The sequence below is a fragment of the Takifugu flavidus genome, chromosome 2 (assembly GCF_003711565.1).
Source record: "Takifugu flavidus isolate HTHZ2018 chromosome 2, ASM371156v2, whole genome shotgun sequence".
Taxonomy (NCBI): Eukaryota; Metazoa; Chordata; class Actinopteri; order Tetraodontiformes; family Tetraodontidae; genus Takifugu; species Takifugu flavidus.
The window spans coordinates 12,906,418-12,931,018 of NC_079521.1; the positions used below are offsets into that span (position 1 = coordinate 12,906,418).

Consider the following 24,601-nt stretch of genomic DNA (forward strand, 5'->3'; position numbering starts at 1 on the left):
AGGAAATGGTTATGATCGTCCAACCCTTAGTTGAAAAAGTTATTTCCTCCCTTGACGTCATCGTACGTACGTCGCGTACATAAAAGAAAGTAAAGCAAACGAAAAACTTGTTCTTCCACCTAAATTATATGTTGCCAATATTGCATAGGTTTAATCATATGTTTTGTAGCCCCACAAAAATGTTGAATGACAAGTTTTCCGTATCAACTAAAAATGATGATTTGTAAGTCATGTTAATCCATCTCGTCTATATCCACGTCGCCTGTCTGAGTCCCAATTAGTGGCTGCGGAGAGTTGATCTGCTTCAGCGGTGGTTATGGCTTCTGGTCACATGACACACTTGCTATTTATACATAAAGTGTTCAGCAGTGATAGCCACACTGCGGAAGGTCGTCTGTCTGTTCCTGGGAGCAGACGACTGGATTTTGGGTAGGACGTCTCACAGGTGACCCTGCTGCTGACCGAACTTGAACCTGCTCTTTCTGGAAACCTGGAAGGCAAGTCTGGGGAATAAAGACGAATGCACAATAAAAACTAATTTTGCAAGATATGATTGAGTTCGACAGAGAGGTGGAAGCTGAAGGACACACGTTAACCGAGCTATTTTAATGGAACGATTTAAGGAAATATAGGATCAGAAGTAAATAAGTATGAGTGAATAATGCTATTTATGCATTGTGTCTGCTTACAGATTATTTTGTAAAGACGCCACATTTTTCAACACTTCTCTGTCCTTTTCCTTGTGCTCCTGCTCACGTTAACAAATGGGCCAGACCTGGCACAGTTTCTCCCCCTGCAGCCGTCATAATTCCAGATCTGGCCACAAGTCTTGAGTGTGTAATCTTGTGTGTGTGTGAGTGTGTGTGTGTGTGTGGGGGGGGGAGATCATTCAGAGCAAAACTCTCACTGCTGTCTGAAGGCCTTGCAGCAGGCACAACCTGAGTGTGCCTGTTGGGACCCAGCAGGACATTACTTGGAAGAGGATTATCATGTGCTTTGGTGTTTGACGGCGTAACAAGGATTACTTACGTGCTATTGTTTTGTGTTTATGTTGAAGAGCTCGAGAGTCTTGGGGCAGACATTCTGTGGCCATGTCGATCCTCCTGCGCTGCCTCTGCAGCACTTCTGACATTTTGTTCCAGCGAAGGATCCAGCAAAAGATACACGAAAGGAGGCATTTTAGGACTTTCTCCGCATTATGGGACCAACAAATATCCAAAGGTAGAAGTTTTTTTTTGTTTTGGGTTATGACCTTTTTACTAGTCTGGGTTTTCTTTTTGTTTCCGTTTGTGGACAATGATCACGGACAAGTTGTCAACTATTTGGCAGCAGTTTAAAGAGCCGTTTATAAAATGGTGATAGCTATAGTTGCCCACACTGTCAGGGCTCGTTAAGCTGTTGGAGCTGCTAACATGTGAGAGGTCAGTTAAAGGTGACATATACATTTTCAACGGCAGTCGGAATTTTATGGACACGTTTGTTTGTAGACCCCCAAAGCTTCGAGTGTGGCATGCTTTAGAATGTTCGAAAAGTTTTGTTAGGGAGTGTGAGTCTTTATGTTGGATCTCGGTGTGTCTCTGTGGAGCACAGGCCTGTAGAGCTGAGCACTGGCTCAGAGCCAATCACCTGCCTCCATGGTGGCGAAGTCACTGCACCTTGTATGGAGAGGAAGTGTAACCAAATACTGGGCTGAGCTGCATGGTCTCAGCTGCCCACACATTACACCCACTCTGTTCTTGTTTTTTTTTTTTTTTTTCAGTTTTTTGTATTAAACTTTCATCTGTCATTAAAAGTATTAAACTTTTTGTTTTCTGTGTTCAGGTGTGCTCTATAAGGACCTAGTGGTCGGTGTTCCAAAGGAGACTCTACAGAATGAGCGCCGTGTGGCCCTGTCTCCTGCTGGCGTGGAGGCGCTGGTCAAGCAGGGCTTCCGGGTACAGGTGGAGAGCGGAGCTGGAGAGGAGTCAAAGTTCTCTGATCAGCAGTACAAAAACGCCGGAGCCACAATTACTGACGTCAAGGGAGCCTTTGGCTCAGACCTGGTCCTCAAGGTTGGTACGCATCTCGTCTAACGAGTTTGATTTTCTTCTGAAACATCTGTCGTCCTTGAAGGTTCGAGCTCCAAGTCTGAGTGAAGTGGACTTCCTGAAGCCTAAATCCACCCTGGTGAGCTTTGTCTACCCAGCGCAGAACTCGCAGCTGATGCAGAAGTTGTCAGAGAGGCAGAGCACTGTGCTGGCCATGGACCAGGTGCCCAGAGTGACCATTGCACAGGGTTATGATGCCCTTAGCTCCATGGCTAACATTGCTGGGTACAGAAAATGTAAATATGTTGAAAAACAGGGGGTGAAATAAGTTTTGATGAACTGAATTTTTGCACTATAGGTACAAGGCTGTGGTTCTGGCAGCTAACAACTTTGGCAGATTTTTCACTGGTCAAATTACTGCAGCAGGAAAAGTCCCACCAGCAAAGGTAACCAACATGCTGTTGCATGTTATTCACTTTTGAATAATGGTGAAGCCTCCTTCTTGCACAACATTTCATAGAGATATTAATGGTTGTACCTAGGTGCTGGTTATCGGAGGCGGAGTGGCAGGTTTGGCAGCAGCAGGGGCAGCCAAGTCAATGGGAGCCATAGTCAGGGGTTTTGACACCAGGTATCAAATAAAGCAGGGAAGATCATCTTCCACCCTGTAATGATAATGCTGTGTTAATTCAATCGTAACTTGGCTCTTCTGACCGACAGACCAGCAGCTCTGGAGCAGTTCAAGTCATTTGGGGCAGAGCCATTAGAAGTTGACATCAAAGAGTCTGGAGAGGGGGTCGGAGGTTACGCCAAAGAGATGTCGAAGGAGTTCATTGAGGCTGAGATGGAACTTTTTGCCAAGCAGTGCAAAGAAGTAGACATCATCATCAGCACTGCACTGATTCCAGGTCAGTGACATGTCTGAAAAAGTATTTTATCATAGGGAGTGGGTATTTAAACATAGCCTAGAAAAACTCCACCATAAAGATACAGCGGAAGCACAATTATACTTGTGGTAGAATAAAGCTTGAAGCAGGATTCATTTTGGTCGTTTTCTGCCCTCTAGCGGTGCTAGACGGATAAGGATTCGATAGTTTATTGTGAACATCTGATATATCTCCACTTTGCCTGGATTTTCTGCTTCCAGGGAAGAAGGCTCCTACTCTGATCAAGAGAGAGTTTGTAGAGTCCATGAAGGAAGGTTCTGTGGTTGTGGACCTGGCTGCAGAGGCAGGGGGCAATATTGAGACCACCAAGCCGGGGGAACTGCATGTTCACAAGGTGAGATTTCTACTTGGCCAGCTGATGTATTTGTTTAAACAAAAGATTAATGAATTCTAGAAAAACCTGATGTCACACATCCTTTTTCTAATACTTAGGGGGTGACGCACGTTGGTTACACAGACCTGCCCAGCCGCATGGCCACCCAGGCCAGCACCTTGTATTCAAATAACATCCTGAAACTGCTGAAGGCCATTAGCCCCAGCAAGGAATACTTCCACTACGAGGCCAAAGATGAATTTGACTATGGAACAATTGACCACGTCATCCGCGGGACTGTGGTGATGAAGGTGCCTTATTTAGTTTGTTGTCCTGTCTCTCACTTTGTGAGCTGTAATGATATAATTCTGCAGGAAATGAGTGAATCTAACATGAGCCAGCTGAGATTGGCTCAAGAATTTTGTCATTCTGAATCTGCTTTTCCTGTAATTATGAAGTTGAGACACTTTTAATGGGAGGAAAAGCATGCAACCTCAACAGGACACAATGGTTTACCCTTCCCCTTTTTTTTCCCAAAAATGAAGCATTGTTCGGACAATTTATTTCAAAAGAAGCAGTAATAGCCTGGTGATTGCTATTGGGCTGCTCAGCCCCATCTCTGATGCGGTCTGCATCTTCAGTCTTCCACTGTGGGAGATCTCAGCTGAACGGAATTGGGGGTGTTTGAAGTTTCAAAGGCTTGATGTGTGTTTCCCATCTGTCTTCTCACATTTGCTTTCTGTGGTTTCTGATGTGTCCAGGAAGGCAAAAACATGTTCCCTTCCCCGCTCCCCAAAACGGCCCCCCCAGCCCCAGTGAAACAGAAAACAGTCGCGGAGATGGAGGCAGAGAAAGCTGCTGAGGTCTCTCCATTTAATCGTACCATGACCTCTGCTAGCGTCTACACTGCAGGTCAGGCAAAATCTCCAGTTATTTGAAAACAGAGGAACATTATAAAGTGTTCAGGTTCTCCTTAGGTTTGCGGGAAAACGAAGTGAAACCAAGTAAAGGGCAGATTAATCAAGAAATTTATGGGTGATGATTCAGAGTGCTGGCATGACCACATCTTGATGGTGTACCTGGCTGGAGATGGATGGTTCTCTGAAAAGAAACTATGAATCACCGTGCTTGCATAACCTGTTGTAAAAATACACAGACGTGTTTGGTTCCACAAAGTATTCCATTTCTTCATTGGAGACTAACAAACAATGTGCACAGCTTTTCCATCATAGGAAAGATTCACGCTGCTCTGTCTCCGCAGGAGTTTCCACCTGTCTGGCTCTGGGCATTATCTCTCCCAACGCAGCGTTCACTCAGATGGTCACAACCTTTGGCCTTGCTGGGATTGTGGGATATCACACCGTGTGGGGTGTGACCCCCGCTCTGCACTCTCCCCTCATGTCTGTCACAAACGCCATCTCAGGTCAGGCCTCCGATGTTTAATACCCCCCACCACCATTTCTGTGACGGTGCTTTTTAATCTTGGTGTTTTCTCCATCAGGTCTGACTGCAGTTGGAGGTCTGGCCCTGATGGGTGGGGGTCTAACACCCTCCAGTCTCCCTCAGGGCCTCGCTCTCACCGCCGCCTTTGTTTCCTCCATTAATATAGCAGGTTTGAGTTTCATCGTTTACCACTAGAATTGCCGAACCACATTGAACACATTTCTTCTTTTTTATTTTAAAGCTTATGAATGCATTGTTTTTGTACACAGGTGGTTTCCTGATCACCCAGAGGATGTTGGACATGTTCAAGCGTCCCACTGACCCCCCTGAGTACAACTACCTGTATGCACTGCCTGGGGCTGCATTTGTAGGTGGATACGGAGCCTCAGTTGCTGCAGGATACAATATTGAGCAGGTGAGATGATGCAAAATCAACACCAAGAAGCTTGTTATTAGGATTAATGACGCAGGAGGACGTTTTAGTCTCATGGTGATATCAGTGATGCCACTAGGCGGCACTAGACCTTCACACTTACCCAAATGGTTGATCATGTGGAGATTCTTAATTACTGTTGTAGAATTACGATGTGTTTTAAATGGTTTTGTAATATATAAATGAATACAAAGAAGTCTGTACTGTCATTTCTCACCTCAGATGATGTACTTGGGCTCTGGCCTGTGCTGTGTCGGGGCCCTGGCAGGCCTGTCTGCGCAGGGTACCAGCCGCTTGGGGAATTCCCTTGGCATGATGGGGGTGGCTGGGGGCATTGCTGCCACTCTGGGTGCCCTCAAACCCTCACCAGAGCTTCTGTCCCAGATGTCTCTGGCCATGGCTACAGGGGGAACCCTGGGTAAGTGATTACTTGCTCAGCATCCAAATCTTGTGATTACATGCAGGGCTGAAAATGCACATTTTCCTTTTTATAAAAGGACGATACCAGTCACAGGACTCTCTTTCACTTTGTGAAACCTCTTTTGAATAACTTTGCACTGTATAATGGCCAGGAGAACCAAAAACGTATGACATATTGCTGCTTTCATCCTCCACTTAAAAGAAATGAAAATTAATAAAGCTCCTCACATGCGTACTTTTGAAGTTCCCAAGCTTGTTTTGAAGTTACAAGACCACCATGAAGGAGTTACATGCTAACGCTGCACGCTCTGCCCCCGGTCTTTGAGCAGTGTGAATTCTTTGCTAATTTGTAACATAACATCGATCATCTTGTTGACATATAAAGTCGAGCGGATGTCGTCATCACATATGAATGTTGTACATGTTAATTGTAATATAAGAGATCAAGATGACAAATGAGTAAAACACAAACCGACAGCAGAGCACCAGGGTTTTAGTGTTGATTTAGCCGTTGCATGATTTCAAGAAAACACACTTTAATTCAAACTTGTCATTTGGTGAGCTCAGCTCGGAAGTTGTTTGTTAGGAGTAATATTACTGAAAATGACGCATTATGTTAACATATTTGCACTTAAACTGTGTTTGACACCAATGCTTTTCTCCAGCCAGATGTGGTGAGGTAACTCACGATGTTCTGCTGGAGTCTTTTATGCTTACCCCAGGCTGGTCTCCCTTTTGCTTTTAATACCTCAATCTCCTGCAGGTCTCACCATTGCTAAGCGTATTGAAATCTCCGACTTGCCACAGCTGGTGGCAGCCTTCCACAGTCTTGTGGGTCTGGCGGCCGTCCTCACCTGTGTCGCTGAGTACATGATCGAGTTCCCCCATCTTGACACCCACCCAGCCGCCGGTGTGCTGAAGACTGTGGCCTATCTGGGCACCTACATCGGAGGCGTCACTTTCAGCGGCTCACTGGTAGCCTATGGCAAGCTGCAAGGTAAATGGTTTTTATTTGTTGTGTGAGTTTATGCCAGAGCACATGAGGATCCTCCATCAAATCCAGGACTGGACTTGGAAATTCTGCAGGCACATGTCAGCACTCATTATTTTTCACTAGTGTGAGTGTTTGAGAAGGGAACGATAGAACATTTCTTGTAATTTGTTATGGGTATAGCTGATTTGTGGGTGGGAAAGTACCCCCATCCAGCTGATTGCAGGCCTCCTACGTTCCAGAGTGTACACCATTGCTAAACGGCTACATTTCTGTTTTATGGTTTTAGAGTGTTTCCATTTAGCCTCATAAAGGAATGGCAAAAAATGACTCTTTATTTTGACTGTAGGTGTCTTGAACTCTGCCCCGCTGTTGTTGCCGGGAAGACATGCAATGAACGCTGGTCTGATGGCTGCATCAATGGGAGGCCTGGTGCCCTTTATGCTCAGTTCCAGCTACACTACTGGGATGGGGTGTCTCGTGGGTGTATCTGGCCTTTCAACTGTCATGGTGAGAAGATTTACTCAGCTCGGAGCAATTTTAACAGTGATGTTTATGTAAGTTATAAAATAACTTAGAAATCTCTTTACAGGAGAGGGAAGTGGCTTTATCAATTTGTTGTAAAGCTGAATTTGAATGTCATTACTAACACAAAGTGGTTGGTTTTGATGGACATTTTTGGCTCTAGTGTGTTTTTTTTTTTGTTAAGGATGCTGAACTGTAATTTTAACATTTCTCCCACCTCCACTTAGGGTGTAACCCTGACGGCAGCCATCGGCGGCGCTGACATGCCTGTGGTCATTACTGTGCTGAACAGCTACTCTGGGTGGGCTCTGTGTGCTGAGGGCTTCTTGCTGGAAAACAACCTGTTGACAATTGTTGGAGCACTGATTGGCTCTTCTGGTGCCATCCTCTCCTACATCATGTGTGTGGTGAGTACACATAAACGGGGGGAATCCTGTAAACTGAAAATCTTTGAACATTCATGCCAGATTACAGCCTTTAATATTGCTTTTCTCCATTTTCAAGGCCATGAACCGCTCGCTGCCCAATGTGATCCTGGGTGGTTACGGCACCACCTCCACGGCGGGCGGTAAGCCCATGGAGATAGTCGGCACTCACACCGAGGTCAATGTTGACCAGACCATTGACATAATCAAGGAAGCCAACAGCATCATCATCACACCAGGTTGGTTTGCTCACAAATGCTTTACAAATGCATCATATTGGTGGGATGCTAAAGGTGAGATTTGGCCCAAGGTCAAACCTATTTTTCCCCAACAATAGGTCTACCGTTGTGACAATTTAGACGCCCTAAAGAGAACTTGAGTGTGAAAGGTCTTAGAAATAAGCCTTTTGCTTTCAGTGGAGCAAGAGACAAGGCAGATTTGTCATCATTCACTAAAGTGGATCAGAATGTTCTCAGCTGATTAGCTTCAGCAGACTGAACCAACACATCTGGTAACATGTAAATCAAACATCTAATTGGATGGAAAAAAGATTTAGTCAAATTTGTCCCTGCTGGGTGGTTGTTATTTGGTTAGAGAAGAGGAACCACTCATGGTTTGATTTGCTTTGGAATGGTTTCAATGCAAGAATAGCTGTGATGCTGATTGTTTCACCACCTGGAAATGTGCCCCCTTGGGACTTTACATCATACAGCATAGCACTCTGACAATAATGACAGACAGTAGTACAGTCTGTGCTGTCACAGCCAAGCCTGCGCCATCCAACTTCCTGTGTGGCCCGACACGCGGGCTTCATTACAGAAACACTGAAAAGCCTCAGGAGTTATTAAATCCAGACTCGGGACTTCTCAACACGCAGTCAACAACACAGCAGTGAGGGAACTGAACACTCGAGCTGTCTAGGAAATGAAACCATACAGGTTATTGGTGATTGGACTAAAGGTGTGTAGGGGGGTTGAAGTTTCTAAGGTCTATGACCACTGGGGCAAAGAATTTAGAATTGGTTGCACTCACATCGGGGAAAGGAGATTTTTTTTCCACATAGAAGATCCAAATACATCCCACGTGTAAAAGATTTCCTCAGGAAAAAATGTCTCTTGGATCAGCGATTTACTGCCAAGAGTAGTTTTGTTTAAAAGACAGAAGAAAAGGACAAATGAAAAATGGATGAAATGTTCTTTAATCCCTGATGACTCTGAGCTTTTATTTAAAATTTGTCAAACGTGCCGATCTACAAAAGCATCATAAGAATATTTGTAGATTTACTAAGGATAAGCAAAAAACAGATAACATCCTTAAAGGGAGTAATTTTGAGTTATTAATATCAGAAATTTAATTTTCACATGCTTTTAAACCTTGGTATGACTTTGATTTTGTGAGTAATGGCAGATGTCCTCCTCCAATGTGTTTCTATGCCATTAATTAGTTGATACTCTGTATGTTCTCTTGTATTTAGGCTGGGGTCTTTGTGCAGCTAAAGCACAATACCCCATCGCAGACATGGTGAAGATGCTGAGGGAACAGGGGAAAACTGTCAGGTAACTGTCTCTTATACTCTGCCTGTGCTTATATTAACAATTAAAGGAACTCTTGAATTTTACAAATTCATTTAAATGTGCTGTAGTTAGCAGGTTATTTTAATATGAATCCAAACATTTCTATGGTCCCCTTTAAAGTCTAATTATAATACATATGGTGTCATTGAGTTGGTGGCTTCTAATGTAAACCAATTTGATGACCACTGATATAATTCTTCCATCGCTGATAGGTTTGGAATCCACCCGGTTGCTGGTCGTATGCCGGGCCAACTGAATGTTCTCTTGGCTGAAGCTGGCGTTCCTTATGACGTCGTCCTGGAGATGGATGAGATCAATGAAGACTTCCCTGGTAAACTTTGTTCACAAAACATTGTGGGGCAACACACCCACAATGTGGAACACATGGTTCTGTCTGTGAGGAGAAGGAATTATGGAACCTAATATGAGCAGTTGGAACGTTTACTGAGGATCTGAGCTGTACATTTATATTTATTTTTTTAAATCATCCACTTTGCATGTAACTGTCTGACCCACAGAAACGGATTTAACCCTGGTCATTGGTGCCAATGACACGGTAAATTCCGCAGCACAAGAAGATCCCAACTCCATAATTGCTGGAATGCCGGTGCTGGAGGTGTGGAAGTCCAAACAGGTCAGATGGTTGAACTAATACTCGCAATACTGCTGTGCAAACAACCATGAGCTCACCACATCTTTGTTTTGTTTCTTTTAAATTATTTAATCCAGGTGATTGTGATGAAGCGTACCTTGGGTGTGGGCTATGCTGCAGTGGATAACCCCATTTTCTACAAGCCCAACACATCTATGCTGCTGGGAGATGCCAAGAAAACATGCGACAGCTTACAAGCAAAGATCAGGGAGGCTTTCTACTGAGAACCCTTGTTGGCATCGTGGACAATTGAAGTTAATTAGGTTATCATGAATTTCCAGTCTTTCATGATGTGCAACAGATGCAAAACTATTAGAAAATATGCACACTTTTTTCTTGTATGGAAAACAAGACTCTAATCACTCAAACCTGTACTCATTTGTAAATAAAAGTATTTAAATTTATCAAATCTGGGAGTGACTTGTTTATTTAAATCAGGTCTTTCAGGATAAGGAGGCATCTGGATAAAAACTTTGGATTAGAAGCAAATTCTTATAAAGTGCTTTGTCAATATTGAGTTTAATGTTATACAGACATGAGCCATTTGCTGGCAGTTCAGCAAACATGTCTGATGTCACCTCATAAATCTTTTCTGCGTAGCTCTGTGATCTGTGGAAAATCTGGCAAGATCAAATCGGGAAAGATGAATGTGCTTGTGAAGATCTAAAGGCTGAGCCACCCACACCTGTTGCATAGGTGTGCTTGAACTTGATTCGATCACATGGTGAACTGACGATTTCATTTCAAATACCAGCAGCTGTCAAACACTTCTGCTTTTGATTTGCCGATTAAAAAGTTATAGCCATTAAACTTTTTCACTTGAGTTTGCATTAGTGAGACAGTCAAACTTAAATGGTTTGACAGTAAAACACAACCAGACTTTAATTAAATACTGTAATACATAACATTTCCTTGTTTTAGTTTCATCACAGTCACATTTCATGTATTTTCTAAGGGCTCGTGTTTGAATGAGATTTATCTTTATTTCAAAATTCATTTTTTGAAGTAATCTTAATTATATTAACCTATAAAATGAAATTCCAAAAAAAGCCAAATATTTCTTCTCACTCAATGTGAAGCAATTACCCTCTGTATATGATTGAATACAGAATAAATATGTATGATTAAACAATAAGTCTATTTTCTGGATCCATCTATCTGTAGTTGATCTTGAAACACTGGTGATGCTGGAGCCTATCACAGTGGTCACTGGGTGAGAGGCAGGAATACACCCTCCACAGATCAGTCATAGCAAGGCCACCTGTTGCCACCTTTCTTACAATTTTTCAAAATTAGACAGTACAAATAACACCAACACCACTTGACAACCGCTGCTTATTGACTATCAGAAGAGTATTGGCGGCGTATTAGCTTGTCGTGTCCCAGTCTGACTCCAAACCATGGACTCAAGTTTGTGTAGCTCACGTTTTTCTCTCAGTCTTAGCTTTGTTAACAACTGAGTGCAGGAAGGAGTAAAAGAACAGAAGATTATCATATTCTCCATCATACTCTTGACCAAGGCAATACTTGTGGTAATCTCTAAGGAAATAATAAATAGCCTCAATAGTAGCCAGGTAGGAGTCCGGTTTTCCCTTCTGATGGCGCCAAAAACAAGTTTTTCTCATCTTCAGCTCTACTTGCAGCAAATCTAGAAGAAAAACACAAATCCGAAAGCATGTCAGAAAGCAGTGTGGTCTTAATACAACGCATGATGTATGTTTGTCTGAAAGAGATTTGAAAAATAAACAAGTACAAAGTTTCTGATTACCTTGCAAACGCTCATCTGTGCTAATCTTGTTGGTCTGGTTCCATGTACTGTCAATAAAGACCACCCTCTGTAGGAGGCGCTGCCTTGGCTCACTGCCCTTTGTCGTATCTGAGGAGCCTGTCTGGAAAGACTCCTCTGTACACGTGGAGCCTCCAAGGTCGTCACATTTCAGTCGCTTTTTCATAGGTTCGTAAGAAGTGTGATGCAACCTACTGTTACTCTGGTCATGCAAACACTGTATCATGTCTTGAACAGACACAGCCTGTGGTCCAGGGAATACCATTACAACCTGGAAATAACAGGGAGACATACATTCAGACGGGCACCAACAGGACAAGGTCAGAACAGAATAAAATGTTTTGCAAACTAACTTTGTCCTTTTCAAAGTCAGGAATGCAGGGGTAAGTGTATATAGTGACATCATTGGGGGCAAGGATCTTGGCATGAATTGCAGTGCTTTTCCCATCAGTTTCATTTGGATGCTTGATGATGTCTATCTTTACAGGAAGCTGAGTGCAACATTAAACACAAAAGCAACACATTTATTCTCCCTTTTTGCAAAATCAACATACCACCAACAAAGTTGAAATTTAACAATCATTAATCATTTCATACAAACCTTGATTAAAGGAATTTCTTCCCGAGTGACACCCACTAATGAGCAGCATGTGTAGCAGAAGAACTTTCTTGACCCTCCACATTTAGAGCACTTCAACCTGCCTCTCTGTTGTGCTTCCTCCAAGACTGCATGTGAAGCCAATTTCAGACTTTGGAGAGGTTGCTCAGTGACCTCACAAATGTCTGATGCCTCAGTAGAGGCCGATGTTTTATCACAGCATCCTGAATCGAGGTTCCGCTCCTGATTCTGGCATTCCATTGTTGCGGTAACGTCCGACACTCTTCTTCGTGGCTGAATACAAGTTACAGAACAAGAAATTAAAATAATGAGACAACAACCAAAACAGTTTTAACGTATGTTATTGTGAAATGCGCACAAGTTTTTCTTAATAGTTATCAGCGTTGCAGTCTTTTTCTTCACATTAAAACTAGTACATTTAACCTGTCTTGTAGAACTTACTGATAACAGCAGAAATTAATTCCAGAATATCATCTGTCCTTTTCAAGCATTGAACACACTGATACCTTAACAAATTTGGTTACATTATTTTACGATCAGAGAAGCTGCAAATAAAGAGCTAATGGTGTAAAGCTAATCAGATATTAGTAACAACGCCCCCGAGTTCACCAGAATCTGGTGTAAATACAAGCAGACATACTTGCCAGGTTCAGTAAGCTACAAGTATATGTGATAAATATTGATATTTCCAATGACAGCAGACACGTAACACAAATCCCAACAAAAATCACTTTTTTAGCAGTAATCAGTCCACACTTTAATATGAATTGATCCACAGAAACAAACACGCTGCCTTCTGTTGTCCCAATAACTTCCGGCCACGTGAATATCTTCTTCTACGCCGGAAACACACTAGCAAAAGGAGGAAATGGTACTGTTGGCCCCGCCCCGCTGTAGAATTCTGTCAGCAGTCAGTCGCCCAATATAATGATTTCAAACATAAAAATATCCCCAGCAAAGGTTATGTGACAGTCCGCGTTTGTCCGAGTGTCTATCTGTTAGTAAAATAACTGGAGAAGTGTGATATAGATTCCAGCGAATCAGAAGTCAGCTAAATATACACTGTTTGCAAGAGTACCGGTACATTGACTAAAATTATTATAAGGCATTCTTACATGAGTTTACTGTAATCTCCCAAGGATTTGCTCTTCAGATTCAAGTTAATAGAAACAATATATACAGTATATATATATATATATTATTTTTATTTTTCATTATGTTGTCGCTTCTAAATTACTATTTGTTTCCTGCCGGGAACAAGCTGCCTGCATTATTAAAGCAGCAACCATAGCAACGCACCATCCCTGACACGATAAAACATTCAAGTGGTGGACAGAACCTGGATCTCAGGTCAACCGTCATCTTCTCGATGGAATTATTTAATTTTTTTGCTTAATTCCAACATGTTATAAAGCATCAATAATATCAAATGATTCAAGTAATGATTCAAGGAAGGTATTACAAAAACACCAATTCCAAAATAATTCTCCTAAATATTTAAATTGGCATTCGAACATGATTACGATAATACATTTGTAAGAAAATTTGTTTGGTCTCATTGGCAAAAAGCATTTTTCCAAAAGCATTCTTTTAATTTCTCAACATAACCATCCATGCTGTCAACTTTGGAAATGCTTATTGTTAAAATGTATTTTCATTCCTGGAACTGTAAATCATGTCAATTCAAATTTTCCGAGAGTCCAGACCAGAAATTGTGCAATTGCAAAGAATTATTATGCACACTCCCTCTTAATCATGAACCATTACCACGATGTCTTTGTGCTACAGTAACTATCCATGTACTGCAAATTACGTCGAATTGACACATTTTTTATTGTAATTGTTTATTGTAATTTAAGTTTTGTATTTAAAAGGGCTGCATCTGCTGGTGACTAATTTGTTAACACTTAAATATGTTTTTTATATTGCGCCATTGGACATCATTTGATTTTAGTTACAAGGTTCTCTTGTTATTGGGATCAAAACATCTGTAATCCTTAAGTGTGTTGCCGTTTTATGCAAAAAGGAATATATGGACCCAGATGTGACAAAAGGCTTATTAATTTTCCATAGTTTGGTAAATCGGTATTTCAATAGTGTCTATCCTCATTCACAGATGTCTTATTTGCTTAATTTTATCAGTTGATAAATTAACCTTCATCAAAATGCTTATCAAAAATATAAATATAGAATATGCTTTGATGACTGATTTACACAGTTTGCTTTGGCCAGCTGCTCTGATCAGACTGAATTCAATCTTTTCTCTTAAAGCCAACTGACTCATAAGTATTTGTTCTCAAAAAAGGAACTTTATTTATGTGGCATTTCAAATATTTAGAACCAGAAACAAAAAGCATATGAACATTAGAGAGGATGCATCTGTATCTGTGTGCACACAGCGTGAGTCACATTCTGATTGTTATTGCTCTCTAGTCAGCCTTTTCCAGTAAGGATATAAAAATATCATGTCGGGAGTGGTTAGTAGCCGGCTTGTGTCAAAATAAAGTGTATGAAGTTGGGTTTTTGAAGTGTTTTATTGACCGGTACTTCTTTAGTCTGGCACATTACAAACTGTTTGTTTGATTTCCACTGGGTGGGTCGACCAAAGCACCATATCTCAAATGTGGATTTAAGTGGATCTAAGTCTAGGTACAATTCTAGCTATTAATGTGCTTTTAGCAGTTGTGTAATTAGGGATCTGAGAGTTTGTGTAATGCAGTACCAGGGGATGCAACTTCAAGCTGCTCCATATTCTGACTGCTTCAGAGCAACCCAGTGGTCTGGGGAGTCCACATTGGGTTTTGCCTTCAAAGAATTCCCCCAAATTGCGTAATCCCATATTTGTAGAAAGTTCATGGCCCAGAATTGTATTGGGTGAGTATGATGTTCCCCAACCCAATGCAATTTCCCCTTCCACATTGTAGAAGAATCACCAGACTGGCTACCCTGTTCATCCTCACTTTCCTTATGTTTTCCATCTTGTCACTGTGTGTTACCCCCTGTTCTAACTCCAGCGTTCCTCACAGTGAGTCATGCTGCAACATCCCTGTAGATGTTGTCATTGACCGTTAAATGGGTGTTCATAGTTGTCTGTTTTCATGCTTTAACACAAATTAAAGCGCAACAGCTCGTTGTCACATTTTTTCTGTCTAAGCAGGCTCCATCTCTCTTTTTGGCTTTACTTTTGAAGACAAATTTGGCATCTGAATTGTTTACTTCAGCACACAATAATGTCTACATTAAATTTACAGCATATGGGGGGATTCTGTATCTAATAGGCTTAAACTGTGATAATGATTTGTAATGACACTCAGTGTCACCCTTTTGTCTGGGAAAGCAGCTTGAAGGCTGTGACAGTTTTCTCCCATTCCCCTTGGCTCCGTCTTCCCCTCGTCCTGCTGGGAATACACAACCTTGAGTCTGCAACGTGTTTACATTTTGAGCATGTTGCAAATTATCTGCTAAAGCTAACTTTGCGTGACTTGGCAGAAGCCTTCACCTTGCTCAGATGTTGTTTTGGTCAGACGTATTTCAAGGGTTGGCTCTGTCAATTTGACTGCCTTTATCTGACAGGGTTCTCCAAGCCAGATGTGAACCCAGGCTAAAGGTAATGCCTGCGAGTGTGTGTGTGTGTGTGTGTGTGTGTGTGTGTGTGTGTGTGTGTGTGTGTGTGTGCGTGTGTGTGTCCCTGCACGCATATGCATTGTGAAAACAAATTATGTGTGCACTTTGCCAGCATGTCTGTAGTGTGTTTTTTTACTGACAGCATCCAATACAGTATAAGTTTGGATAATTAATGCAACATGTCAAAGAATCATAAATTAAAAGATTGACTTGGGGTTGTATTAACACATCTCCACTTACTTTTACCAGATTGAATAATTTTATTCGCATCGCCAGGATTATTAATTCTATCCAAATGTTTCTTTCCCATGTGTATTCAATTTTCTTCAGGGCAGCTTCAGCAGATCTAAATGTCTTCTTATGGATTCTAAAACTAAATTGTACCAAACCGTGACACCAACAGCATTGTAGCTCAAATAATAGATTTTTATAGGAGACAAAAGCATTTGTCAACATTTTTGATGGCAGAATTTAAAATGTGACTGATTGTTTAAGGCCATCACTTTCAGAAACAGCTAAAAATTGTGTTTTAGCCTCAGATATAATATATTGAGTTATTTAGGGTGTGCTGCCTTTCTTAATTGGCAGAATGTTTTCATCTCTGTCCAGAGCTATGTAGAATAGGGGCAGTTCATATGCATGATTAATTCCAGGTTTCTGGATAACACAAGTTAACATTAACTCTAAACAATAACTTTCAATGCTGCCAGATTGCAATTTACAGGGTGTCTGATGTGAATTAATGACTTTTTGGCATAGAGAGCAGCTGCTGATGAAAGGTAGAGCATGTAGGATGTCAGCACCTTTTGCGTTTCAGCATTTTATTAACCATTATTAAGTATTATAATTGCAGTAATGGAGTAAATGATCTTTGTTCTGCTGGTTTGGGGCATTTTTTAAATGGCCATGTCAATTATAAGGAACCTGATAATTGCACCTAAAATTAAAGTTTGCTCTGTAGTACTCTTTCAAACATGATTACATAATTATCTCCTGAAATGTATATGTAAGCCTAGCCTGAGAGACAGATGCATACTTGGTGACGTGTGAACAGATGTTTTACCAAAATTGTTCTCCAGATATCCACAATCTTATTCCCGTGTTGCTCTTTGTTTAGTTTTATTTTTGCACGGCCACGTATGGGATAACATGAATGCTGTAGTTAGACTGTAGTGTGAAGGACTCTGTTTTGTGTTATGGTTTTTTCTCCCCGGCTGGAGTCAATGCTCGTTCATTTCTGGCACTTTCACTGTAAAATTTTTCTTTTTAAAAAAAGCACACCTTATTCTGATTTTAAGATGGCTGCACACCAATGAAAAGATGAATAGTGTATTAAATTTCTATGTTTTAAATTAAATTACAGATAGCCTTTCAGTTTCCCATCAACAGAACAATGTTTCCTGAGGAAAGGGGTGAGTATATCATATTGGGGGGAAATGTGGGGGGAAAAATGTAGTTTACAGTTTAAAAACATTATCAGGGTGTAAAGTACAAAGTGATTACCCCTAGTCTGATTAATACTTTATAAAATATTTACATGTCAACACAGTTAATAGGCATATAAATTTGTATACAGTCTTTTAGTAAGAGTTTCCACATGTTGTTCACTTTATATTTAATCTAAATATCTTTTCAGCAGCAGCAGAGTACTTCAGCATTTCAACATCACACCTCGATAGTGAGAATCATCACAAACCTACAATGACATTTAACCAAACATTTCAAATACACCAGGACATACAAAATCATACAGATCCCATTCCGATTTGACTTGAATTCCTATGCTGTTCTCCAGCTTTTCCTTTGCATCAGGCACTTGTATGATCAAAAACCACAAGTCCAGCTTGCTTCAGCAAATCTCGGACAAGCCAAATCTCCCCTCTGGACCAGTCTTCCCTGGATCATACAGCTCTCCTCATCAGCTGTACGTCTTTGGAGAGGGGTAAAAGTTTGGAGTGAGTATTACAGCTTACTGTTATAAGAAACCCTTTTGTTGTTTTACAATAAAATGAAATCAAACTTAGACATTAGAGGTTTTAAAGCTTGTTTACCAGACGAATATTCTGATATTTCCGACCAGGATTTCGCTTAACTTAAAAAAACTCTTTCTCAACATTGCAGAACGAATGGAGCTTGTGTGGTGTTGGTAATGAGTTTACATATATTTGTGAGGTTTCTTTAACTCAACAGCCCTTTGCTCCCTCAGTCCACCTGCCGCTCCTCATCCCTGCACTTCATGGGGATGAAATGTGACGCCACGTGCTCCCTCCTGGTCTTCTTGCCCCGCAGTGGTCTGCCCCTCTGAGACAAGGCTATGAACATCTCCTTGCCATTTTTAGTCCATTTTGCAGAGGAGTATGCGTTGAAATAGTTTTCTAGGAAGACCTCCTTGAAGTTGCAATTTTCGTTGTAGATTCTCTGTGAGAGAGAACAATCAAGGTCACTAGAGAGAGCGCATGTTACACACTCTGCACACATATTCATTACAACAGTACCAACACGGAGCAGTGGAGATACTACCTTGCCTTGCAGCTGTCCGGCCTTGCTCATACAGATATAATATTGACTCTTCACACCTTTTATTGCCAGTATGCCGCCTTCAGACACCGTCCTGATCTCCAGAATGCCTGTCAGATGTTTATACAGTTACAATCATGACAGAATGAAAACATTGCTGTAACCATGGTGATAGACTTATTCAAAATGCACAGATTTAACTCACTTCTGATCATCTGTGTGCATGTGTGTGAGTGAGTGTGCGCGCATGTGTGTGTGGATGAAAGAAAAAATCGGGCTTTTTGACAGTGGCATGATTTACAGTCAGTGTTTATGAAAGCTTCAAACAACCCGCGATGTTCAGCTTTATTAGAAAACTCATACAAACTTCCGGCAGTTAATCAGTCTATGGTCTCCCTGGCTTTATTTATGTCTCATTAACTGGGTGGCCATTACACAAGCCACAACCTATGCCATAGCACATATGGGAGACAGATTAGGGCGTTTTCTCCTGGGATTGAGAAAACTGCCTCCTTTGCACGCTACGGTTTAGACCTGCCCTTCAAATCACTGAACACTCACAGCTTAATTCTTTGCCTTGTGATGCTGCAATTAATTTATTTTGTAATTTGTGAAGAAAGGGTGGAGCACATTCCCAGCTCGGGGAATTGTTTTAAAGAATTACATATAATTATTACCAGTACTATAATTAGAGGTCTTCCTGCCATTTAAACATAATGTCAGCATTATTCAGTAGAAACTATTTAGTGCAGACAAAAATCTGCTGGTAGTGAATTGGTCTATCAGAACTAACAAGGTTCAGGTCACATTGAGGTAACTTTTCACTTCAGGACAATGTAGAGATGCTTTTGATTTAAAGTCAGTAAAAAGGAAAGAACTCTGTTAAAGAGGGACACCATCCATGCTGCATTTCAGCATTTGATCATAAACAGATGGTCCAATCTTGGAATGTTGTTTTTCTGCTTGGACTTAATATCTGTCTTAATACCGTTGTCCTTTGACTGGGTGTTCGTGTTAATTATTCCTGTATGTAATCGTTCGTCTCCTGTTCTATATCAGTTATCAAAACTCTGGGACCTATTGAATTGGTTACAATGTTGAATTCTTAAAGCCTTCTCTCAAAGATCAGCTTCGAATATAGACGCAACGGATCATCTTTGACTGAGCTGCCTGTCAGAGAAATTTTATTTTGGATGTGAAGAAGCATCGTGGGTCCCTTAGTCAGAAAATGTATTTCCAAAATATTACATCTTACACTTAAAGTTGTTTGGTCTGCTGTAGAAAGATGGGATTCATTTGCACTGACATGCACATATTGTTAAGATTTGGGCTGGAAAGACGGACAGCCTGTCAGACTTTCCTCACTGGCTTGAACTCATTTGAGACCATTTTCTGGTCAGACCCCAAACTAAGTAAAATAACTTGTGGGTAATCCCCAGCTCTGCTTTTGTTTACCTGACTGATTCCAGCCTTTGATGGCAGACAGTTTTCCTCCTTCCGTGTTAAGGAATTTGAATATTTCATTCTAGGTACGATGAGCCACATCACTTTGAAATTTTCATTTGTGTAAAACACATTATAGTGATTTAATCTTATTCTTCTTTTGTAATGTTCTTTAAACATTTATTTATGTTTGACACGGTACAATGGGCAATTATTTTCTGTGGTTTCAGGGTGCAATTGCCGCAAACTGTGTGTCAGTTTTTGTCTTTCATAATTCTAATTGTTGCCTCGGAAGTCAACATTCCAGACCCGGGAACGCTTTCAGATAAATTGAAGCGATAACTATTTAAAACATCCTCATTGTGACAAACATTCCTGGCAGTATCAACAGTAAACTTCAAAGCACTGACGTGACTTGTTCCACGAAACAGCTGCAGCTCGTATTTAACCATTAAGAATCACACATTTTTCCAACATCTAGTTGATTGTGTTCCACGCTGCAATTCTTATGCTGCAAATGGAAAAGTATTTGTAGCATAAGAATAAGGAGACGTTTGTTCCTGTCTTCATTGTATTCCACTGTCCCACTGGAATTCTAAATTTCTTTTTTAAGAGGGACTGGGAGCATAGTCATTCAGATTGTGAGCGTTTAAAGTAACCAACTAACTCTGAAAGTAGGCAATTGCTCCTGCCAATAAAAGAAGGAGCTTTTTTCCCCACCCAGCTCTTAACTGGGGACCATTTGGGGGCAAACAGGTCTAAAGAGATAATTGGCTTGATTGTTGTCATATGGCATGTTGTTAGTTAATGGAGATAGTCTTCATTAAGCACTAAAAACTGCACTATCGTTCTCAAATCAAAACCGTTAAAATGTATTTGTGTAACCTTCCCCACTGAGCCAAACGCTGCTGGCGACAGATGCAGCTGTTTACTTCTCAATGCTTTAATGGGTGTGTCATTATGCATACTGTATTATTTGTTTTCAATTTCCCTGAGAGCATGCACAAGTCACTGAAAGATGCAGGTCACGACAGGCAGACATGATAATAAGGTTCAGCAACCCTTCTGTAATGTAAATTCCAGGACTTGGTTCGCCAAAGATATTTAAAAAATGTCCACACATTCAAACCTGTCTCTCTATAATTACACCTGAATCAGGAAATGACGATTCCTTTTAGTTTTGAATCCCAATATTGCAACAGAAGTTAGTTCTGCCTGCCTTTTTATTTTCCAGTGAGTTGTAGGAAGTGATGTATTCGTGGGGGAAATGTTAGGTATCTGCTGGTGTGAGCCCCTGTTCTTAGGGGCCTGGCACCCATCACCTGTCTCCTTTAACAGCTTTTACTTCAACACACTCCAGCCTATGTTTAGATAATGTTGGGGTTTAACAAGCCAAAACTCCGCCTGCATTATTTTAACTCTGTCACCTTGGCTGCACTCACAGAGACACATGACCCATTAACATTGCAATTACAATATGAACTCCATACAATACACCTCCCACATTCTATCACCTGACAGGACTACAGTTCTGTGCTAAATTACTATAGCAATCTTGTCAATATACTCAGGTCAGTCTTTTTCTCATTACTGTTAAAGGTAGAATAGATCCAATGAGCTGATTTTGTCCTTTTTAGACTTACTGTGGCAGTTGGTGGGATCTTGAGTCCCATTGATGTTGCCGTTGTCTCCGATGGTTAGGAACCATTGTGTGCGGCTGAACAGCTGTCTTATGCGCACATCTCCTCCCTCCATGTAGTCATAGTTCCTGGTGTGCCGATCGTGTCTGGAGCAGTTCATGATAGCGGCAAGTTGTTCTGGAGTGCAGTCACTATAGACCACCCGCAGACAGCCGAACAGGAAAATTGCATGCAGGTACAATCCTGAGAACAGCTTTTGAAGGTTCCATGTCAGCCTCCATTTGTGCATTATCATACAATGCAGTGGGAATCAATGAACATCATACTGAAAATGGAAGATCTGTGCACTATTCCTCGGCCCAGTCGAACCACTGACCACTGGCTTGTGACCTCCAGGTCCCTTTTCCTCCAGCACGGATCCCTAGTGGGACGTTGAGCAGTTAGGGGGGATTTGTTGGCAAACCAGTTGATATTGGCTGAAGGTGGAGAGTAATTTGAAGAAGGTAGATAGAATTCTGAGAAAATGCCTCTCTTTACTCCTGAGGGGTGGTTTGCTTTGTCTGTTCCATTGTCTTTTGACCATAGTCCAAAAAGGGATGTTATAATCCAGTTGAGGAAAGATTATTCAGGGTGCCACTGGAGTCTGATAAAATGGGCAGAAAGGGTTTATGTTCAAAGATTTATTTTCAATCATGTTAAAAATGTAAAAGAGGTTGTGTTTCAGCATAAATATAATCTCAAAAATATCTTAAAATAGACTAAAAATACATAATTTAATGACTCACGTGTGCTCTGTGTGATGGTGAAGGGTTCTGCCTCTCAGCTTGCGTCTTGATTCTAAAATTCTTCAGCTGAAGAGTTGAATTCTCAGTTGTAGCACATTTCCAGCAATGCTGCAGAGCTGTACGCGACCAGGGACCTTCTGTCAGCTCCCATGGATGTCTCCTTGGTTCAGGCTGGCTCACTGTGTGCATCTTCCAGTGTTGCTGTGCACTCTGCTTAGATAAATGCCTCCTGCTGACCTCACTTGAGAGCAGTTAGAGCCCAACCAGTCAGCTGTCCCTGGCTAAGATGAAATTGAGAAACACCCTCTCCATTTTTCATGATGTCACTCAGCATTTGGACATAAGGGGGCGCTATAAACTCTAACAACTCTAAGCTTTTAAATGCTGCACACTCCTAAGTACTTACAAAGCATTTGGGTGTATTTTAATCCTTTCACAGCCTACTACCACCTTTCTGTCTCTTGTCTTTGAAATACCGCACCCTTAAATGCTTAATGTATTCGTTTAAATCCTAATAATGGCTCACATTCACTTAAACAACAGTTAAAGTACTCCCTTTAACGACAGCTTTGAAACAATTCTCCCTTTAATTTTGAATGTCACAATTAATTAGTGGTCTTGCATCACTGTTATGGATTTATTGACAAAAGGAAAACTTCAAACAGCGCCTTGGTTGTCATCCTTATTGAGTAATAGTAGGAAGCAATAATTTATGGTTGACAGGTATCCATCCAAGGGGAAAAAAACAGAAGACATAACTGCTCAGATGTAGTCATTTCTGTGTCAAAGGTCGTGCACTCTTTCACTTTTTGCGTTTGTATTTAAAGTCACAATTTATTGCCTGGCATGCCTGGCCTTTCCTTAGACTCACCACTTCAAAAGTTATTATGGGCCATAATGATGAGCTCCCCCAGGGAGGTTAGGGCTACAGGCCCCCAGAGAGTGGGACTTCTGAATGTAGCAGGTCTCCTTCTCATTTCTAAACCGTGGGTCATAAAGAACTGAACTATTAGGTGTCACTCTGGTCTGTTTCTTTGCACAAGTAGCCCTGGAAAACAGAGTAGAACACATCATGTCACACAGACATCGTGTTGTCGATAAAATAATAATCCCATCATAAATTGTCACCCCCTAATGAAGAGGTTTGTGCGGCCTTGTGACCTATTTTGTCAGGGTCAGGTAGCACCTAAGGCACCCCGAGACATTGAGCATGCCAGAAAAGGGGCCAGACAAGGAGATTCCCAGACCCTTATGAATTGACCTCAATCAACAGCCTTGCCTGGAATCTGGAAACAAGGGCCTCCTCCTCCAGAGAGACCGGCAACAGGAGCTCATTGATGAGACCTTAATGCCAGGGTCCACGGGGTCTGGTCAGACTCAAAACAATAAAGGGTCACAAAGGAAAAATCCTAAAAACATCAGAGTGGGACCTCCATCTTGGGCAGAAGACAAGTAACTAGAAATATTCACCAGAATGAAACATTACCGTCATTTTAGATTAGATTAGATTCAACTTTATTGTCATTACACATGTCACAAGTACAAGGCAACAAAATGCAGTTAGCATCTAACCAGAAGTGCTTAAGTAGGGAATAAAGCTGTGATGGGTATATACAATATATACACACAATCATATATGTTTATGATATCAATCTATATGTTTTCCAAAGGAAATCATGGCTCTGGAGATGTCCTCTTCTGTACACCAAGCTGGATTTCTGGTTATGGCTTTAAGAGGCTTTTGAAGTGACCATTTTACAGACATCATCAGAGATCTTGTCTGCTATCTCCTGTCCACCGTGAATGATTTGCTAAACGTTATGTGAATGGTGGTAAATAATTTAACAATGGAAACCTTGCATTACATTTGGCCTACTTCTCTTATGGCAACAAGCGCAAGTTGGGTGCCGATGGGAGCAAGGGCAAGATGTCACACGTGTTCCTGTCTTAAATGATCAAATCGTGTGGTAAAAAAAGGACGTCTCTTCAGTTTACAAGCGTAACGGTCTGCAGCAGATGCACCATTTGAACAGTTGTTTGCAGCAGCTTAGATGTTTGGCTTCACTTGCTGAACTTTTTTACAAGGCCCCTAAGTCAAGAGGTTAAGGACTGCGCCATTGACTTTACTCAATTAGGAAACCATTAGACACCTTCCCCATCTGTGTTAATGCTTTACTTCATTTTTGTCAAGTGTTTTGCTTTAATCGTGTGGTAGGTGCATACATGCATTCTAGACCAGCCTTGAAGCTGACTTTATTTTTATGTAGTTGCATTTGCAGTATGATGAAAATCTGATTTTGAGCAGAATTGGGAAAGTACATTCCTTTTGCCTTCATCTAATTACATTTATCTGTTGCACATTTCCAGTCACAAACCATTTTATTCAATGTTCGTTCTGATCATGACACCTGATACATTTATGCATTTTAGGCACGTA

General features: G+C 41.2%; 3 protein-coding genes across 5 annotated transcripts; 1 reads left to right on the top strand and 2 right to left on the bottom strand.

Annotated features, from left to right (window-relative positions):
* The first annotated feature begins 90 nt into the window (after window positions 1–90).
* On the top strand, window positions 91–10,159 carry LOC130514385 (NAD(P) transhydrogenase, mitochondrial-like). The gene is made up of 22 exons (XM_057013916.1): window positions 91–497; window positions 1,058–1,221; window positions 1,822–2,051; window positions 2,113–2,312; window positions 2,386–2,473; window positions 2,570–2,658; window positions 2,748–2,935; window positions 3,175–3,308; window positions 3,407–3,598; window positions 4,049–4,199; window positions 4,549–4,710; window positions 4,789–4,899; window positions 5,000–5,145; window positions 5,386–5,581; window positions 6,347–6,580; window positions 6,924–7,084; window positions 7,327–7,506; window positions 7,604–7,763; window positions 8,999–9,080; window positions 9,311–9,429; window positions 9,617–9,732; window positions 9,828–10,159. The coding sequence occupies exons 2-22, from the start codon at window positions 1,092–1,094 to the stop codon at window positions 9,972–9,974; spliced, it is 3,216 nt and encodes a 1,071-aa protein (XP_056869896.1). The 5' UTR covers window positions 91–497; window positions 1,058–1,091; the 3' UTR covers window positions 9,975–10,159.
* A 444-nt stretch (window positions 10,160–10,603) lies between these two features.
* On the bottom strand, window positions 10,604–12,987 carry dtwd1 (DTW domain containing 1). 3 transcript variants are annotated; one of them, XM_057013968.1, is made up of 5 exons: window positions 12,800–12,987; window positions 12,138–12,428; window positions 11,890–12,027; window positions 11,519–11,807; window positions 10,604–11,398 (listed from the first exon to the last, which is right to left on the bottom strand). In XM_057013968.1, exons 2-5 carry the CDS (start codon window positions 12,393–12,395, stop codon window positions 11,172–11,174), a joined length of 912 nt encoding a protein of 303 aa, XP_056869948.1. In that variant the 5' UTR covers window positions 12,396–12,428; window positions 12,800–12,987; the 3' UTR covers window positions 10,604–11,171. The 3 variants fall into 3 exon arrangements, with proteins under 3 accessions (XP_056869948.1, XP_056869939.1, XP_056869958.1); XM_057013959.1 differs by having other exon boundaries at window positions 12,796–12,987; XM_057013978.1 differs by having other exon boundaries at window positions 12,912–12,978.
* A 4,301-nt stretch (window positions 12,988–17,288) lies between these two features.
* Window positions 17,289–22,398, bottom strand: fgf7 (fibroblast growth factor 7). Its single transcript, XM_057025486.1, has 4 exons — window positions 22,165–22,398; window positions 21,383–22,022; window positions 18,300–18,406; window positions 17,289–18,197 (listed from the first exon to the last, which is right to left on the bottom strand). The coding sequence occupies exons 2-4, from the start codon at window positions 21,672–21,674 to the stop codon at window positions 17,982–17,984; spliced, it is 615 nt and encodes a 204-aa protein (XP_056881466.1). The 5' UTR covers window positions 21,675–22,022; window positions 22,165–22,398; the 3' UTR covers window positions 17,289–17,981.
* Between the last annotated feature and the right edge of the window lie 2,203 nt (window positions 22,399–24,601).

Excerpts from the sequence above, each read along its gene's own strand:
- LOC130514385 (XM_057013916.1), top strand. The coding sequence starts at position 1,092 with ATGTCGATCCTCCTGCGCTGCCTCTGCAGCACTTCTGACATTTTGTTC. Across the intron at positions 2,052-2,112 it reads GCTCAGACCTGGTCCTCAAG|GTTCGAGCTCCAAGTCTGAG; the intron begins GTTGGTACGCAT and ends TCGTCCTTGAAG. Across the intron at positions 4,900-4,999 it reads TTCCTCCATTAATATAGCAG|GTGGTTTCCTGATCACCCAG; the intron begins GTTTGAGTTTCA and ends TTTTGTACACAG.
- dtwd1 (XM_057013968.1), bottom strand. The coding sequence starts at position 12,395 with ATGGAATGCCAGAATCAGGAGCGGAACCTCGATTCAGGATGCTGTGAT. Across the intron at positions 12,028-12,137 it reads AAGAAATTCCTTTAATCAAG|CTTCCTGTAAAGATAGACAT; the intron begins GTTTGTATGAAA and ends TGTTGCACTCAG. Across the intron at positions 11,399-11,518 it reads CACAGATGAGCGTTTGCAAG|ATTTGCTGCAAGTAGAGCTG; the intron begins GTAATCAGAAAC and ends TTTTTCTTCTAG.
- fgf7 (XM_057025486.1), bottom strand. The coding sequence starts at position 21,674 with ATGATAATGCACAAATGGAGGCTGACATGGAACCTTCAAAAGCTGTTC. Across the intron at positions 18,407-21,382 it reads AGATCCCACCAACTGCCACA|GCATTCTGGAGATCAGGACG; the intron begins GTAAGTCTAAAA and ends AACATCTGACAG. Across the intron at positions 18,198-18,299 it reads CCGGACAGCTGCAAGGCAAG|AGAATCTACAACGAAAATTG; the intron begins GTAGTATCTCCA and ends TCTCTCTCACAG.